Source organism: Chiloscyllium punctatum, chromosome 24 (genome assembly GCF_047496795.1).
Source record: "Chiloscyllium punctatum isolate Juve2018m chromosome 24, sChiPun1.3, whole genome shotgun sequence".
Classification (NCBI taxonomy): Eukaryota; Metazoa; Chordata; class Chondrichthyes; order Orectolobiformes; family Hemiscylliidae; genus Chiloscyllium; species Chiloscyllium punctatum.
This window is the reverse complement of record NC_092762.1, coordinates 38,840,611-38,860,154: the sequence shown is the minus strand read 5'-3', so window position 1 is coordinate 38,860,154 and position 19,544 is coordinate 38,840,611. Positions and strand designations below refer to the sequence as shown.

The window sequence follows — 19,544 nt, the reverse complement described above, 5'->3', positions numbered from 1 at the left end:
GAAAATATTAGAATACACGCCTGCTTTAGAATTATTGAAGCGGTGTTCAAGAATCTTTATTTTAAAGACCTGGTTCCTGTAAAGACTTTGAAGTATTTGGGGAAGAACTTATGTGGTTTCTGCAGGAGGGCTCAATTTAGGTCCGTGGATTTGCAATTTGTGTTGTGACGATTAATTGCCTTTTGAGTTGAGATAATTATCAATGTGTACCTTATAGCAATTCAATGGGACCTTAAGGGAGGAGAGGGTAAATGTCACGTTAGCGGAATTCCAGATGATTTTTCCCATTATGGCAAGTGCACAATAAGCATTCCTTTAATCTGAGCAAATTGGTTAAGGGTAATAGTTAGTCCTCTTCTGATTCTGAATAGCTGTACGGCAATATTTTCAAAGCCACCCGTGTAATGGTATTTATTTCAAAAGCTTGGCAGCTTATTTTTGGCACTTACTATAAAAAAGAAATAAAATATAGCTGCTGACATTTTAAATATACCTACCTGACTCACCATACTTGCCACAGGGATATAGTGGAGTAATCATTCAGATCATGCTGATAAACAGGAAAAGTGGGTTTTTCCAATTTTCATTCAAGATTGCATGTTTGGATAAAATGCGAACCTTAGCACTGGTGAAGTATACCACATAGAGTCATAGAGCCCCTTCAGCTGGATGTGTAGTTTATATTCATTCAAAAGTACAAGTAGCAAACTGTAACTGATCAATGGAAATTTAACATTATAGGGTATTATCTGCTGTTCTCCTCCTTGAAAGTTGTTATTCAAGCAAGGATCTAGTTCCAGGCTGCCCCTCATAGGTCTTGAAGAAAGTGAGGACTGCAGATGCTGGAGATGAGAGTTGAAAATTGTGGTGCTGGAAAAGCACAGCAGGTCAGGCAGCATCCAAGAAGCAGGAGAGTTGACGTTTCGAGTATGAGGTCTTCATCAGGAATGAGGGGGGTCCGGGGGGTGTGGAGAGATAAATGAGAGGGGGTTGGGGCTGGGGTGAAGGTAGCTGGGAATGGGATAGGAGATGAAGGTGAGGGGTGATGGTGATAGGTCAGAGAGGAGGGTGGAGCAGATACATGGGAAGGGAGATGGACAGGTAAGACAGTTCAAGAGGGCATTGCCGAGCTAGAGGGATAGATCTGGGATAAGGAGGGGGCAAAGGAAATGAGGAAACTGGTGAAATCAACATTGATCCTGTGTGGTTGGAAGGTCCCAAGGCAGAAGATGAGGTGTTCGTCTTCCAGGCATCAGGTGGCTAGGATTTGGTGATGGAGGAGGCCAACAACTTGCATGTCCTTGGGGAGGGGGAGGGGGAGGGGGAGTTGAAGTGTTTGGTCACAGGGTGGTGGGGTTATTTAGACCAGGGGCGTTTCGACCCTCATAAATCTTGTATATCAATAACAAAGCTAAGTGTGTTTTGAATAAATTCAGTGAACCTACCTCTACTGTTTTCTCATGAAAAGAATTCCACAGACTAATGACTCTGCGAGGAAAAAAAAGTCTTTCATCTCTGTCTAAAATCCATGTTTTCTCCAGTTCTTTTCTACCTCTCCCAATATCTATTCTATAAAGCCTCCCCACTGAGGATCTTCACCCCATATTCTTTTACCTCTAATGGCCTGACCTATTCAGCCTTCCTTCGTAAGATAAGCCTATCATCCAGGGAATGAGTCGAGTGAACCTTCTCTGAACCACTTTTGTTTATTCTTTTTCATACGATGTGGGCAGTACTGATAAGGCCAGCATTTATTGACAGTGCCTGGTTGTCCTTGAATTAAGCACCTTGCTAGAAACATTCGAGAGGTGTTAAGAGTTGCCAGAACGTCCCAATTTTTGTATTCCATTCCTTTGCAATAACTGTCAATGTTCCAGACTCTCAGAATTATTGTTGCACAGGAGGCCATTCAGCCTGTTATAGCTACACCAGTTCTTCAAGCAAGCATCATTACCATGTGCCCGTCTCCTAGTTTTTCTTCATACTTTTGCATCCTATTTCTATCCAAATAATCATCAAAGCCCTCCATTTTCCTTCCTTGTCACTTGTTATTTCTGCTTGTGAACCTTTTGTGATTCACATACCAGGATACCCAGATTACCAAGTTCTGCAGTAAAAATGCAAATTCAATTTTTTTTATTGAAAATCTAGTATAAGTATTGGTAGAGGAGTTGGTCATGCAACCCTTGAACCTGTTCTGCTGCAGTTCTGTGTAGTCATGGCTGCTATGCATCCTAACTACTTTCAGCCACTTGGCATCATAGGTCTGAATATTCTTAACTTGCAAAAATATATTGAGCTAGGTTTAAAATAGTACATTTTTGGTTCAAAGTCGATAACCATACTATTACCAGCATTAAAAATCATCGAATACAGTTTGTCCATTCACTTAACCCATCACATTGTAGTTTTAAGCTATTGCCTGTATTACATACTGTGCCACCAATTTGTGTCATTGGCAGATTTAGAAGAGTTGTATTATCTCAATAATTAATTCATGCTTGTCTTTAATAGTTGAGACAGTAGCAGTGGTCCAGGTGGGACTCCATATTTCCATATAATGCAATTATGTGCCCATTTTCTGTCTTTTAACCAACTCCTAAGCAAGTTAAATGTATGGGATTCAGTGTTAGGTAACAGTGTTTTTATGAAGCATTATTGAATGCCCCGGAAGTCCATAGCATCAGCATCCATAGACATTCTTCTGACTAAGTTATTTCCTGAAAAAATGAAAGTTGTTCAATAGATAAGACCTATCCATTACAAATTGGCTGTCTCTGACCAGTTACATTTTTCTTTGAGTTTAGTCACTCTGTTTTTCATTATAGATTCCAATAATTTCCTCAGAGCAGATTTTACACTAGTTGCTTTATAATTTTCTGGCTTTTCTCCCTCCCTCCCTCTCTCACTCACTTGCATTTGTTCCCACAATGTGTGTATAAATTTGAATATGTGACTGATCTAATGCCCTGTGGTAGCTTGTCTTAGCCTGGGCCAATCTTGCCTAAAGTAAGTTGATTAAATTGTCTCTGAAAGTACCCTTTCTCCGTATTTGTCCATATCTAATGATTTACTGCATTGTGCATAATGGAAAAAGATGATTCTAAGAAACGCATCTTAAATATATGAAAAGTGTGACTGGTTTCCAATTCAGCACAAGTAGATGGAGGTCTGAAAGCAGTGTCTTGAATTTTAAAGTTGGAAAGTTAAATACAAGTCCCGATATTAATAGTCATGTGTGTGAGCATTGGGTGGTGCAGGTTCCCAGCGTTAATGAAAGTTTAAAATTAGGTGAGATTGTCACATCATAGACGTGCCCAGCAGATAGTACAAAGCAGGATTTCCTATTGGTTTTCGCACATCTCTCCCACTGCATTGTGCTAACTATCATATTCATGCTTACTGCAATTCCGTTCCATTTGTTCACGCATTGTTTTTATCATCATACAGTCCTACAGCTGGGAGAGTTTATTATTCTTCTACTTGCTGCCAGTTCATTTTGTTTCAGCAGATCTCCATCAAACTACTAGACACCTCAGAACACTTCATACATAACAGATACTTGGAAAATGCAGCCACTGATACATGTGGAATCAAATTTACGCATGCACAATCTCTCCAGCTGTCTTTAATGATTGAGGAATGAATATCGGCCAGGCCACTAGTCAAATTCTTCTCTTCTAAGTGTGATGTAAATTTTTGTCTGTTTTAAAATATTGCCAAAGATGCAATAATTATGTACAAAAAATGACTAATGAAGGAATTAATTTAATGTCATTACTGTAACTGATTTTGAAATTAGTAGTCTACGTTTGGAACGTGGGAGTCTTTTAAAAATAGCATCATGAGAGTTCAGGGTCAGAATGTTCATCTAAGAGCGAAGGGTAAGGGCAACAAGCTCAGAGAACCCTTGTAGTCAAGGGTTTGATAAAGAAAAAAAAGGAAGCATTTGTTGGGTACAGAGCATTAAAAAAGAAGCCAGGCCCCTCAGAAATGTAGGGGGAATGCTTAAAAAAGCAAGTAGTTGAACATTTGAGAGGCCATTAGATAGGATGAAGGATAATTCTAAAATAGTTTATAAGTATATTAAGATAAGAGGATTACCTGGGAAAGTGTGGAGCCTATTAGAGACCAAAGGGATCGTTGTGCATGGAACCAATGGACATGGGTGAAGTCTTAAATGAATGTTTCTCATCTGTTTTCATAAAGGAGAAAGACATTGTAGCTGGTGATTTCATTTGGGATGGTGAGATTCTAGCACATGTTAAGACCAATAAGGAGGAGGTATTAAATGTTTTAGCAGCCATGAAGATACATAAATCTTCAGGGCCTAATGAGAAGTATTCCAAGCTGCTGTGGGGGAGGCAGTGGAGGAGATTGCTGTGCACCTGATGAAGACATTTAATACTTTGCTGGCCAAAGGTGAAGTGCTAGATGACTGTAGGATAGCTAATGTGGTTCCTTTATTCAAGAATTGCAGCAGGAACAGGCCACATAATTAGAAAGCAGTTAGTCTGATATCACTGGTGGGAAATTTATTGGAACAATTCTGAGAGACAGGATTAATCAAGCAGGGATAATTAGCACAGATTTATTGAAGGGAGATCTTGTCTGACTAATTTCATTAAGATTTTTGAAAAAGTAACTAAATAGATTGCTGAAGGTAGTGCATTTTACGTGACTTGCTTTGACAAGGTCTCACATGAAAGATTCGTTCAAAAGGTAAGAGTCCATGGGATCCAAGGCAATTTGGCAAACTGGCTCCACAATTGGCTTGAGGTAGGAGGCAAAGCGTGATGATGGAGGGTTGTTTTTGGGAATGGAAGCCTGTGGCCGGCAGAGTACTATAGGGGTTGGTGCTGGACCAATAGTTTGTTTTATATATATTAACAATTAAAATATAATTAGTAAGGATGACATGAAATTGTAGCTGTTGATGATAGGCGAATGTTCTCAGGTTCCATTTGATATTGATCAACTGGTAAATTGGTCAGAGTAAATGTAATTTAATCCTTATAAGTGCAAGATGATGCATTTTGGGAGCTCTAATAAGGGAAGGGTATGCACAGTAGGTCGTTCTGAGGAACAAATGGACCTTGGTTTACAAGTCTATAGATCCCAGGTCGACAGGATGATGAAGAAGACACATGGGATGCTTGCTTTCATTAGTTGGCGTGTAGAATATAGGAAAAAGTGAGGACTACAGATGCTGGAGATCAGAGTCGAGAGTGTGGTGCTAGAAAAGCACAGCAGGTCAGGCACAACCGAGGAGCAGGAGAATTGATGTTTTGGACATAAACCCTAAGGAAGTCTTATTACAAGGAGGAGAAAGTGAGGACTCCTGAAGAAGGGCTTATGCCCGAAACGTCGATTCTCCTGCTCCTCGGATGCTGCCTGGCCTGCTGTGTTTTTCCAGCATCACATTTTTCAACTCTGAAGTCTTATTACAACACTGGTGAGGCCACAGATTGAATACTGTGCTCATTTCTGGTCGCCATACTATTGGAAAGATGTGATTGTCCTGAAGAGGGTACAAACAGGGTTCACCAGTATGCTGCCTGGGATGGTGTTTGCAGGTAAAGGGTCAGCTGGAAAATGGGAAGCCTTCAGAAATGAGATAATTAGAGTCCAGCGAAAGTATATTCCTGTTAGAGTGAAAGGAAAGGCTGGTAGGTATAAGGAATGCTGGATGACTAAAGAGATTGAGGGTTTGGTTAAGAAAAAGATTGAAGCATATGTCAGGTAGAGGAGGAAGTGCTTGATGTCTTGAAATGCATAAAAATGAATAAATCCCCAGGACCTGATCAGGTGTACCGTAGAACTCTGTGTGAAGCTAGGGAAGTGATTGCTGGGCCTCTTGCTGAGATATTTGTATCATCGATAGTCACAGGTGAGGTGTCGGAAAACTGGAGGTTGGCTAACATGGTGCCACTGTTTAAGAAGGATAGTAAGGACAAGCCAGGGAACTATAGACCAGTGAGACTGATGTCGGTGGTGGGCAAGTTGTTGGAGGGAATCTTGAGGGACAGGATGTACATGTATTTGGAAAGGCAAGGACTGATTAGGGATAGTCAACATAGTTTTGTGTGTGGGAAATGATGTCTCTCAAACTTGATGGAATTTTTGAAGACGTAACAAAGAGGATTGATGAGGGCAGAGTGGTAGATGTGATCTATATGGACTTCAGTAAGGTGCTCAACAAGATTCCCCATGGGAGACTGGTTAGCAAGGTTAGATCTCATGGAATACAGGGAGAACTAGCCATTTGGATACAGAACTGGCTCAAAGGTAGAAGACAGAGGGTGGTGGTGGAGGGTTACTTTTCAGACTGGAGGCCTGTGACCAGTGGTGTGCCACAAGGATCGGTGCTGGGTCCACTACTTTTCTTCATTTATATAAATGAATGTGAGGTATAGTTAGTAAGTTTGCAGATGACACCAAAATTGGAGGTATAGTGGACAGCGAAGGAGGTTACCTCAGGTTACAACAGGATCTTGATCAGATGAGCGAAGGGCTGAGAAGTGGTAGATGGAGTTTAATTCAGATAAATACAAGGTGCTGCATTTTGAGAAAGCAAATCTTAGGGGGACTTATACACTAAATTGTAAGGTCCTGGGGAGTATTGCTGAACAAAGAGACCTTGGAGTGCAGGTTCATAGCTCCTTGAAAGTGGAGTCGCAGGTAGGAAGGATAGTGAAGAAGGTGTTTGGTATGCTTTCCTTTATTGGTCAGAGTATTGAGTACAGGAGTTGGGAGGTCCTGTTGCGGCTGTACAGGACATTGGTTTGGCCACTGTTGGAGTATTGTGTGCAGTTCTGTTGTGAAACTTGAAAGGGTTCAGAAAAGATTTACAAGGATGTTGCCAGGGCTGGAGGTTTTGAGCTATAGGGAGAGGTTGAATGGGTTGGGGGTGTTTTCCCTGGAGCGCCGGAGCTGAGGGGTGACCTTATAGAGGTTTACAAAATCTTGAGGGGCATGGATAGGGTAAGCAGACAAAGTCTTTTCCCTGGGATGGGGAAATCCAGAACTAGGGGGCATAGGTTAGAGTGAGGGGGGAAAGAAATAAAAGAGACCTAAGGGGCACCTTTTTCACACAGAGGGTAGTACGTGTATGGAATGAGCTGCCAGAGGAAGTGGTGGAGGCTGCTACAATTACAGCATTTAAAAGGCATCTGTATGGGTATATGAATAGGAAGGGTTTGGAGGGACATGGGCGGGGTGCTGGCAGGTAGGACTAGATTGGGTTGGGATATCTGGTCGGCATAGACAAGTTGGACGGAAGGGTCTGTTTGCATGCTGTACATCTCTATGACTCTATGGGATATCTCAGTTATGAGGATAGACGGGATAGGATGGTTTATCTTCCCAGGAGCATGGGAGACTGAGGAGGGAATCTGACTGAAGTATGCAAAATTGTAACAAGCATTGATCATGAAAATCTTTTCCCCATGACAGAAATGTCAAAGACCAAAGTGTCTCAGTTTAAGTGGAGGAGTAATTGTTTTGGAGGGGATAAAGATTTTTTCACTTGGAGGGTGGTGGAACACATTACCTGAATGGTTGGAGCAGGTACTCTTACAATGTTTAAGTAGCATCAGGACAAGCACTTAAAATGCCAGAGCATAGCAGGCTGTGGAGCATGAGTAGGTAAATGGGATTATTGTAATTTGGTGTTTTTGGTAGATATGGACATGGTGGACTGAAGGACCTTTTTCTGTGATAATTGTAAGTCAATAATGTATGATTGTAAGTCAATAAATATAAGGAAGAATAAAGAAATTTTACTGCCTATTTTAGGTCCACTTGTACTGTTTTTGTTTAAACCATATGCTGTTGTAAAGAATTGCAGCTCTATCTAATTAAAAACTGCAAACTAGATTCCTTCAAATCTTGGGGGGCTTTCACGTTCTAAGTAAGCACACGTATCTACCATCTAATTTTAACACAGAATAACCCATTGTCTACTCTTTTTTTTTAACCAAACCATGCTGCAGACATTGGAATGTTTATTTTCTGTTCTGCATTTAACACAAATTACACATGCAATTTGGCTGCCACAATTTAAACTTACAGGTGGATCTTTTAATTCAAACTGCCTCATTCCCATTCCAAGGCACAGGTCTTATTGTAAGATTCCATTCTAGGATGCTGAGCCAGTTCCAAAATGGAGGTGTGCAATATTACTTCAACTGACTCTTATGGTTTGGGTACTTGACACTCATTGTGATAGCACAGCTAAGAGTGCCTGAGGTATGAAGTGGTTTGAGCATTTTAGCACACCCCCCCCCCACCCCCAGCCACAGCACTGGATATTGGTGCCCCACTGTATGTATCATACCACCATCTCAATGACGAGTGAAATTTTAACATCTCAAAGACCATACAGATTAACATCTCATTTCTAACAGTTGTTTTTGTTGTACACACGTTTAAGGTAGTAAAATTAGCCTTTTCTGGTTAATGTAGAAAAATTAATTCTGGAACACCTTTTCGTTTGCTAGGGTTCTCAAAGCAAAAGTTCTGCTGGTTTGGGCACATTGCAAGTTTCGTACTATATGCCCAAAATGCGTTTTTGCATTTAATACTATTATGTTCTTTTAGTTTGTGACGCTGTGTCAATTCATTTAGCATAGCACAAACCAGATAAAGTTCCCTACATTGTAACCAGTTCTAACAGTAATCCTGAAGTCGACTATTTTTCACTTGCTGACATTAAGTAGTCATGGTGCTCTGCAACGGAAGTATTGTGCTGTGGTTCCTAAGTTTGAACAGCTTATATGCCCTATGTGATGGTGCTCAGTAAGTATTCATGATATTGACTCATTGTTAATGAAGAGAAGGTACTGAATGTCCAACTCAGGGTGATATATGACTTAGTGATGTTCCCATGACTTCTCTGTTACTCATCATTTTTGTAAATAAAGGTCACCAATAAAGGTGTTGCTGTTTGATCATCATTGATGAGTTACCTTCGTGCATCCTGTAGGCACAATACATCAATGATAGACGGGTAGGTATAGGTCTAATCCCAGTCTAGATTAGATTCCCTATGGTGTGGAAACAGGCCCTTCGGCACAACAAGTCCACACCGATCTTCCGAAGAGTAACCCACCAAACCCATTTCCCTCTGACTACTGCACCTAACACTATGGGCAATTTAGCATGGCCAAATCGCCTGGCCTGCACATCTTTGGATTGTGGGGAAAAAGACCAGAGCACCCGGAGGAAACCCATGCAGACACGGGGAGAATGTGCAAACTCCACACAGACAGACACCTGAGGCTCGAATCGAACCTGGGTTCCTGACGTTGTGAGGCAGCAGTGCTAACCACTGGCGTTGTGAGGCACCGTGCCAGTCGAACAGTTGCAGATTGTATATGTTCTTTCCAAGTGATTTTACAGCTGCAGTTGTCCAAACGGGTTGGGAGTATTGCTATCAAGTTTCTAATTTGATCATTGTATCTAGTAAAGTGGCTTTGAGGAGACATGCAGTGATCTGAGGAATGTTTGCATCTACCATGCTGTTCTAACAAATGTGTTGATGTGGTTGGCCTAGTTAAGCTATGGGTATCTGTGTTATTTGTCTGAAGTCGATGTGTTATGTGTACCATGTGTCTGTGCTTTCACTTGACAATAATATTTGTTGTGTTGCTTGATGTGGTTGTCTGAGGTATGTTGTTTTATTTATTGGTCTTGATGTTATGAGCATCTGCTATTCATTAATGTGCTTCTGATTAGAATCTGTTGCTACTTACAACCGTACATGGAAGTTCGTTTTTACTCTTGAGGTGTGTTGAATGTTTGTTGCATTGATGCCTGCCTATAGTTGAATCAACATTGCCTTGCAGTTTGTTTCACCTGTACTCTTCTTTTGTCCCAAATTCCACATTTGAATCTGACCGATTAGGCTTCCTAAATCTTGTGACTGATTAAGGTAACTTATTCCTCCTTGTCCTTCTTGACCCATTGGCAACCTATGATTTGTTTTTCTTTTCATTATTTCACAGGATGTGGGCATCGCTGGTTAGACCAGCATTTGGTAATCACTCCTAACTGCCCTGGAGAAGGTGGTGATGAGCTGCATTCTTGAACCGCACCAGTCCTGCACAAACCTGCACAAACCTGGACTGTGGAAAGAAATTAGAGCACCTGAAGAAAAGCGACACAGACACTGGGAGAATGATGAAACTCCACGTAGACAGTCACCCAAGGCTGGAATTGAACCCGGGTCTCTGCTGCGACGCAGCAGTGCTAACCACTGTGCCACATTAAACTACCAGAGGAAAAAAAAAGTCACTGAGAGTGTAGCTGACCACTAGAATTGCAGCAATTCAAGAAGGCAGCTCACCACCACCACTTTGAGATAGGAAGTAACTCTGGGCCTTGTCAGTGATGCTCATGTCCCAAGAACCTTTCCTCAGAAACGAGTATGGGTCTGATTCAGACTGGATGACTTTTTTTGACTTTAAATACTATGATCTCTTCACATATCACCTCATTGCTTATTTTACCCTGTTCAGTATCGCCACTATCTCTTGATTGTGACATTTGCAACATACTGTTTGGAAATGCACAATACTTATTTAGATCCTTAGTTGTGCCTCCACACTAACTCCTGTTCACACCCTAAACAGACCAGCCTCGCAATATCCTTTCAATTTTTAAAAAAATCACCTCTCTGCTTTTTATATTCAGCTTGGCGTCATGTTGAATCATACACCTGATATTTATCAAAGGACTCTGTTTCTGTTTAATTTACAGTTATCAGGATTTTAAGTTTAGAATGTGTTTCCTATTGTTATGGATGTCTTGTGTTACAGGTGTGTGTTTGCACACATGGTATGTCTGTGTTTGAATTTGGATAAAATAAGTGCTTCAGAAGATTTGTTTTTTCTCCCTGGAGGTATGAGACTTGTACCACAGTATGCAATTATTTATTAGCAGAGGGGTTCAGTCTGGTCTACGTATGTGTGATTTGGGTTCTGAAGACCTATAGTTAGAGCAAGGGAACTGCAGTGTAGCTCTAAAGACTGCCCACCAAAACCAAGTTAAGAGAAGTAAGACAATGAAAGTATGAGAAACATATTTGAAATACATAAAAAGTTGATAAGATGCTGCAAATAAAACTTGAAGGCAAAATGGGTTAAAACAAATCGTTGGCACAGTTGAGAGAATTGAAATTTCAACCACACTGTCACCAAGTGTCTAGAATCTACAGTTACCTAGTAACAAATTATTTTTTACATGGGAAAATGCCATTCTACATGTTTACATAGATTGTCTCAACTACAAAACTGCAGAACAGGGACGTCAGCAGGAGGTGCTTGCATGTGCAGGGTTTCACTTTAAAGAATGTTGTGGAGTGTTAAGTACAGTTAATTCTTATATAATGAAATAGTTCTGTTCTCGTGTGATCTCGCGTTATAAGATTAGCCATGCCATCTAATGTAATGGGGCTGGAATCACATTATAGCCAGTACAGGTAAGGAAAATTCACATTCCACAAGTAATAGTCTAAATTCTTCAATCGCATTCAAGCCAGTTTGTGTTGAAGAAACACATTTTCACAGAACTGACTATTACAGATATGAGCATGTGGCATGTTGATTATCTTGTAGAAAAGATAATTGTTGGTATTAAGGGAATTGGTGCCAGTTGAGAGGAACCTTGTGCTTTTTTTTCCTCTGTTGAGAAACACTTCTGCAATAGTATCCCTTAGCCTATTGCCACCTTTTTCTTACTCCTTCCCTGAATCACAATATCACACAAACGGAATTAACGCCATTGCAAAATATTTACAAGTTTCAAAATGACCCAGCACAAGATGAGGGTTTCTGGCCATTATTTGGGAAAATCTAGTTGATTTCAGTGTAACTACAAGCTTTGCAAGACCTAAACTACAAGATTAGCAACAGAATCCAATATCAAAGCAGCTTCAGCATTGACTGGACTTCATTGGTTGATTTTATTGAATCACAGAATTTTGACCTTCAGAAAAGTTTGCATTGTAATCTTGTGAATCTGTTCAAACAGTAATCTCAGTTATGTCTTTATATACAATAGACAATATGATCTGAAACTTTATAAGATTATTTATTACCGTGATAAATATCACGAGTGGATCACTGTATCACAAGTGTAATGATTTGTTCTGGAAGTGAGTAGATTGTGAGTGAAGTGCCTAATGAAATCCCTTATTTATCAGAGTCAATAGTTTACATTAGTCTGGCTTCTGTGAATATGGAGTAAAGTTGGTGCATACTGCTCACTTAGGGTATAAAATCGGTTTTATAGATAGAAACTGATTTTTTTGAAAAGGTACATGTGAGAATTAGGAATTGAAGTCTATCACTGTAGTTTATTCTGGTCTCTGAAAGGTCTCAGCTTTTCTGCCACTGGCACCTGATGAAACTCCTCAATAGAGTAGGCAATAAGTTGACAGATGAAGTACAACGTGAAGAAGTGAGAGGTTTAGTACTTTGGTTGGAAGACTAAACAAGCAGGATATTTCTTAAGAGTCGTTAATGCTGGTGTTTCAAGGAGCTTATGTATACAGCACTCCTACAAGTTACACAGACAGCATAGAGGCACCAAACAATAAGACAAACAACATGCTGATCCACATTGCAACAAAGTTGCAGTGCAAGAGTGAAGTCTTATTATAGTTGTTCAGGGTTTTGGTGATTTACACATGGGATACAGTGTGCAGACTTGCTGTCATATTTAAGGAAGGATATACTTGCATTTTGAACAGTAAAGCAAAAGTGTAAGAGATTGAACCTTTAACCTCCGCCCCAACCCCAGTTCCCCTTCTAGGCCCCACCTTTTTTGGTTTTCAGGCCCCTGTATACCTCATAGGATGGGTAAACATTAAAGGAAGATGGCCAGTTTGTCGAGGAGATGGGCAGACATGGTAAAAGTTAATTGGATTTATCAAGTAGTCCACAAGTTTTGAGGTGAGGGTAGGAGAGCAGCAGAGAGAGTTATTTAAGAAAAAATATTTACAATAAAGGAAAAAAAGCTTTGGTTTTGCTTTCCAAGTGTTCCTGGAACAGTAGGCTGTTTTAGGAGACGAAAGCAGAGTTGAACAGTCTTTTAAAAGGTCCAGTCAGATCTGGACTATTTGTCCATCATTTCCTTTCAAATCTGTGTCCCTTGAACTTAGGGGAGTGGAGATGACAGTTGTACCAGGGATAATAGGGACAGAAATATTAAGGTGAACAGAAGGCCAAAAGCCAGAAGTTGTAAGTAATTTGGGGATTGCTTTTTTCTGGGGATGGATTTAGAGTTAGGTAAGGTGGGTGAGGGCAGAGCATTTGACCAAGAGTGGTACAAGAAAGTGATCAGATTATCTGTTGTCTGTGATTGATATGATATGATTAGCATGAACACGAGGTAACAAAGTCAAGACTTGATCATTCGTATTGTTTGGGATGTTTAACTGGAGGGAGGATAAGAGTGCAGCGAAATAGAGAGAGAACATGATGAATTAAGTTGAAGCTCTCGAGAATAAGAAATCATTTAGTCCAGTGGCAGAAAGGAACAATCTCCTCTACTTCTCTCTTCCCCACCCCCCCAAAATAAACTTTTCTCCTCTCACCACCTCCCCTTGTATTCCCTTCATATCCCAGCCCTGCTCCCAGCGAGAGTGCGGTGGTACGTTGCTGTTTATAAAACTTTGCTTTCTTCCAACTACTTGTGGAGCAGTATCACTGTTGCTTCACAAGCTGAATTCCACTTATCACTCTTGCCCCATCCTTGCTGTGGGGAGGGTGTGAATTCAGCATTGTGCTTGAATTTTGAGAAATAACTCAGACCCTGGAAGGTACAGAAGGATTGACCATGTGTTCTCTGCACTGTATCTACAGCCCTCAAATCCAGATCCTTTTGCTACTTCTGGCTCGGGACAGTTTGGAGGGCATGGATTCACTGATGACCCTTTTCAAAGTAAACAGGATACACCAGCACTGCCCCCAAAGAAAAGTGTACCCCCACGACCTAAAGCACCCCCTAGTGGTAAGTTGAATTGGCTCATTGGTAAGTATACATTTGATTACTGTAATCCCCCAGCATAGACATTAGCTAGTTTTTTTTTTCATCATGTGCTATGCTTGTTTGGCTGTTCAGTGTGCTTTTTTAGAAATAAGTACTGGCATGCAACCACAAAATATGTGCAGAGAAGTTAATGTCTTTATTCCAATAGTACTTATTGAAATCCCTATCCCATACCATCAAATCTTCCCTATGCCACTACCATTCTTTGTGTACAACAACCGCGCCATTGCTTTCATTCTCATCCCACTCTTTCTCTTTGTAATGTTGTGGTATCCCCTGCCCACTCCCATTGTGGAGTACTTTATGAAGTGGTTTGCCCAAAATCTGTTCACCTACACCAATGGGATGATAGTTGGTCAATTAAATATTTTGAAACTTTGCTTTGACATTTGGTACTGAGTGTGTCTGGACATTGTTCCATAATTAAGCCCGCCAGCAAGCACCCCTTTAAAATGACAAATAGCAACATTCTGACCTAATAAAAATTGCCAAGCATCATAGATAGGACAAGAGAATGTCATAAATCAATAAAAAGCAGAAATTCAAAAAAACAGTAATTCCTTTCTGTTCAGTTATGCTTGATTATGCTTCTGCTTCTTGCAGCCAGTTTCACTAGGTGCCAAGTTAACAGTTTGCACTAATTCTGAGTGAGGCAAACTGGTTAGGTGTATGTTTTCATCTGACTTCTGGAGTGTCTGCTTGTCTTTTGATGTGGAAAGTGGACTCTTAGCTGGAAAAGAGAAAATATTGTTAAAAGTATCTTCTTATTGATACTTGAACACTTCATACAACAAAACAACATTAGGTTTTGGATCCATGGAGAGACTAGAAAAATTAAGTAATTGATTTCTAGGCTAGCCATTAAAAGGAAGCAGAGACACCATGATAATCTTTTTTATGTGGCAAATTGCTATGGTTTACATTTCACTGCTAGAAAGGGTAATGGAAACAGGTTCATTCTCACTTTCGAAAGATACTAAATGCTTGAAGGGAAACAGTTGTGTGATGATGCAGAAAGCACAAGGGAATGGCGCTAACTGGATACCGGTTTCAAAGAGCAAACGCACACGATAGTCTGAATACCTGGTCCCGTTTAGTATCAATCTATGAAATATGTTTAAGTAAGATTGGAGCTCACGTGTACCAGGTAATCTTGGATAAATTATCCAGCATGATAAGTGAAGCATGAATGAACTCCACAATTGAAGCGCAATGAGAAAAGAAAAAAAGCAGGAATAAAGTCACGTTACAGAAACAGAAGTAGGGCATTCAAGGCTGTTCTGCCATTTAATTATACAGAACAACCTTGATTATCAGAACAAGATGGGTATTTTGTTCAGATAACTGATTGTTCAGAAAACAGACGGGCAGCACGGTGGCTCAGTGCTTAGCACTGCTGCCTCACACCACTAGGGACCCAGTTTCGATTCCCGCCTCAGGCAACTATCTGTGTGGAGTTTGCACATTCTCCCCATGTCTGCGTGGGTTTCCTGCAGGTGCTTCAGTTTCCTCCCACAATCCAAAGATGTGAGGGTTAGGTGAATTGGCCATGCTAAATTGTCTGTAGTGTTGGGCCCATTATTTGGGGTAAATATATGCGTCTGGATGAGTTGCTCAGAAGATTGGTGTGGACTTGTTGGGCCAAATGGCCTGTTTCCATACTGTAGGGAATCTAATAAATAAATAACGTTTTTATGGGACTTTAATACTTTGATCGGATAATCCAAACTTCGGATAACCAAGGTTGTTCTGTATAATGACTGGTCAGCATTTTAATTGCATTTGCTCATCATAACTCTGTATCATTTAATGTTATCTGACATTATCTGACAAAAATCTGTTAATCTCAGTTTTAAAAATGTTAATTGACCTAAGCACCTTTTTGTGGAGTGTTTCAGAATTGTACAGCCCATTATGTGAGGAAGTGCTTCCTGATGACCTGGTTCTAATTTTAAGACTGTAGTTTTGGTTCCGGATTCCTCCATCATGGGGTAGATAGAGAGAAACTATTTCCTATCAAAATCTTTTATACAACTTTATTTAGAATTAATAAATGGCGACAGACGTGCCTACTACCAGAAGCATTCAACAGATTCCCCAGCCAGGTTAGAAGCCTGTGGGATGAGAGAGAAAAGTGATTAGTGAAGGATCAACTCTGAGAGCCAAAGATTTATACTTAACAAAAATCATTTGAGACTATAATTTCTTTCCTGTTCCACATAGAAGGAACTTCTAAAACTCGTTTTGAGGTTCTTTTGGGAAAGAGTCAATGAGGGGCAACGGTATCCAGTATTTGATTGATTAATTCGGGCACCCAAATCTCCAATAAAAAAGTGCTTTCTGCACCAATAATCAGAATTAGATCACAGAAGATGCAGAGCTTTCTGAAAATGAAAAAAAAAATTGTCTAATTCAAATTGAGATATTTCCTCAGTGTGCCCCTATGAGCTTTAACTATGGGTTAGAGAGTGAAATAATTATGGGACCCGTTCAAGAAGTTGGTTCATTGCATTCTTTGACAAAGTTTTTTTCACTGCCGCTTTTACGTGTATAGCATTAAGATGTCTGAAATGGATGAAACCTTCTGACATTGATATTATGATATTTGATTGACATGATCACGAGATTCTAAATTGAGCCATTTTGATTTAAAAAGGCTCTTTCCAAAGTCTTTGCATAATGTTTCAGGATAATTTCAAAGACTTGCTATACTTGTCAATGGCTCAATGGTTTTTACATAACTGGTTCTGAGATGGGTATGGAAGATGAATGGACAAAGAGGGATGGGTTATGGGGGTACATGAAAAGGGTAATGGGGGATACTGATGGGACATGAGAGATTTGAAGGGTATTAAAGGAAGTGTAGGGTCGAAGGAGCTGAGAGAGTTGAGAGCTTGATATTGATCTTGACTGAAGTCCAAGTAAATAGAGATAGATATTTCAGCCTGGCAGAATTGCAATTCGCCTGTTTCCATTGTTGCCTGGGCATTGTTTTGGAAGTGATGAAACAGACCCCATTTTGCACCTACCCTCTTGCAAAGGAAAATATGTTGGCCAGGGACCTCCCTAATGGAAGTGGGCTCTGGAGTCAGGAACTTTCTGAAATACTAATGTGTGTCTCCTTCACAAAGGTCTAAATTGACATGTTACTTAGTACTTGCCACTGGAATTATCAACTCTGAGAGTTGGAGATTTGTATTTAGCAAAAATTATTTGAGACAGTAATTTCTTTCCTGTTTGGAAATCTGCTTTGTGGAGGTAGGCAAATGGCCACCCTGTTAATTATTTGTGTCAAATAATTTTATAGAAACTTTTATGTTCTTTTGCAACAAATTACAACATTTTAGTTGACTTCCTAATCACTTGTTGTGCCTCACTGTGATTATTGTATCAGGACCCAGGTTCCCCTGTATCTCTCTGTTCTGCAATTTCTTGCCATTTAACTAGCACATTGCTTTTCTGTTCTTCCTGCCAGAGTGGGCTAGTTTGTATTTTCCCTCATTTTATTCCAGTTTTCGATGGTTTGCCCGCTGATTCAAACTATCTGGATCCCTCAATAGTTAATATTTTGAGTCCAACATAGCTCCGTTGGACTCAAAATGTGAACTGTATTTATTTCTCCACAGATACTGGCTTATCTACTGAGTTTCTCCTTTATCTAATTTTTATACAACATCTATAAGTTCTCCTCTGTCCACCATACTTGTTACTTCCTCAAAGGCTTTCTAATAAATTAGTTAAACACAATTAACTTTTCACAAAATCATGTTAATTATTCCTGGTTACATTGAGATTTTTTAAATGCTATGCAATGACATTCTTAATAATAAATTTATTCAGAAACAGTCGTTAAGCAGCTGGTCTGGAGTTCCCTATGTTCTGTCTCCTTTCTTGAACAGAGGAGTTACATCTGCTTTTTCCAACCTTTTGAGACTTTTCCAAGATCTCGGGAACTTTAGTAATTAAAATCGATACTTTGAGACAGCTGTTAAGAGCTAGTTAAGGGTGGCTTGGGTTTTTTTTCTGAGCTGACTTTCAGCGGGTCAACAACAAGTATGGCTGCGAGAGAAAAGTCTCATCTTGATTTGTACTCATTTCCAAGTAGTACTGTATATTAAGACATAGTAAGCTTAAATATCTGTTAAGTTCTCATAATTTTTCTTTAATATACTTGGTCTTTTGCAATGTTCTTAAATGCAGCTATTGATAGAAATTGTGTTCCTTTTTCAAATCTTGTTTGGGGATGAGAACGGAAATGGGCATAGAATGGCATTGCTAAAACGAAATTGGAAAAGGGATGTGAAAGAGGAAACCTTAATATTTGTGTGTGAACGAGAGCATGCTTTCCAAAGAAAAATACAAACGGCCACAAATACCTTGCGTAATTGCTTCTCAGTACTTTCCTATTTGAATCAATGTTATATTTTCTTTTTATTCTTTATCAATGTTTTGTTCGAGAAATCTTAAGGAACCTTTCAGTCTGGCAATTTTTTATAGATGGTGAGCAGATCTCTCAATTTGTGTTGTCACAAAAAAGAATTTTAAACTGACATTTGCAAGCATAGTTCATTGCTGCCGCACATATTTAAGAGGGAATTAAAGACCTTCAAAATAACGATTGTAGAAATATCATTTGGAGTATCATGTATTTTTAAAATTTATTGAATCAATGGAAGTGGGGTTCACTGGTGTTGGTAATAGAGCATACTTCTCCTCTCTCTTTATTGGCTTGTGAGCATTGCTGGCAACTTATTGTCTATCTCTAATAGCCCTTAAGTTGGTGGTAAGCTGTTTTCTCAAAGCAGTGTAATCCGTATGTTATTATTTTATACTGATATACACAAATTGGGATGGGTGCAGTGATTTTAGAGAGAATTTAAGATTTATAGAATCATTGAGATGGAAGCAGATCCTTCGGTCTAACTAGTCCACACGGACCAGGTTCCCAAAATAAACTAGTCCTACTGGCCTGCATTTGGCCCATTTCCCTCCAAGCCTTTTTTATTCATGTACTTATCCAAAAATCTTTTAAATGTTGTAATTGTACCTGAATCTACCACTTCCTCTGGCAGTTCAATCCACGCATAAACCTCTGTGTGTTAAAAATGTTGCCCCTCATGTCCTTTTTAAATCTTTCTCCTCACCTTAAAAAAAATGCCCTCCAGGTTTGAACTCCCCCTTCTTAGGGAAAACATCTTTGCTATTCACTTTATTTATGTCCCTAATGATTTTATAAACATCATTAAGATCACCTGTCAAGCACCTATGCTCCAGTGAAAAAAGTCCCAGCCTATCCAGCCTCTTTTTATAACTCAAACCCACCATTCCCAGCAACATTCTAGTAAATGCTTGAATCTTCTACAGTTTAATAATATCCTTATAACCTATAAGATGGTGACTGGAACTGCACACAGTACTTCAGAAGAGCCCTAACCAGTGTCCAGTACAACCATGACATGTTGTCCCAACTTCTATATCCAAAAGGTCTG

General features: G+C 39.8%; 1 protein-coding gene across 8 annotated transcripts in view; it reads left to right on the top strand.

The window, feature by feature from the left end:
- Nucleotides 1-19,544, top strand: part of eps15l1a (epidermal growth factor receptor pathway substrate 15-like 1a) — a 377,875-nt gene that overhangs the window by 266,356 nt on the left and 91,975 nt on the right. For 7 of the 8 annotated variants that reach the window (XM_072593645.1, XM_072593644.1, XM_072593643.1 and 4 more), the window contains one exon: nucleotides 13,869-14,016. The exons of the other annotated variant lie outside the window; for it this stretch is intronic. In XM_072593645.1, the coding sequence (XP_072449746.1) occupies nucleotides 13,869-14,016 (148 nt within the window). The remainder of the gene's footprint in view (nucleotides 1-13,868; nucleotides 14,017-19,544) is intronic. 8 annotated transcript variants of the gene reach the window in all.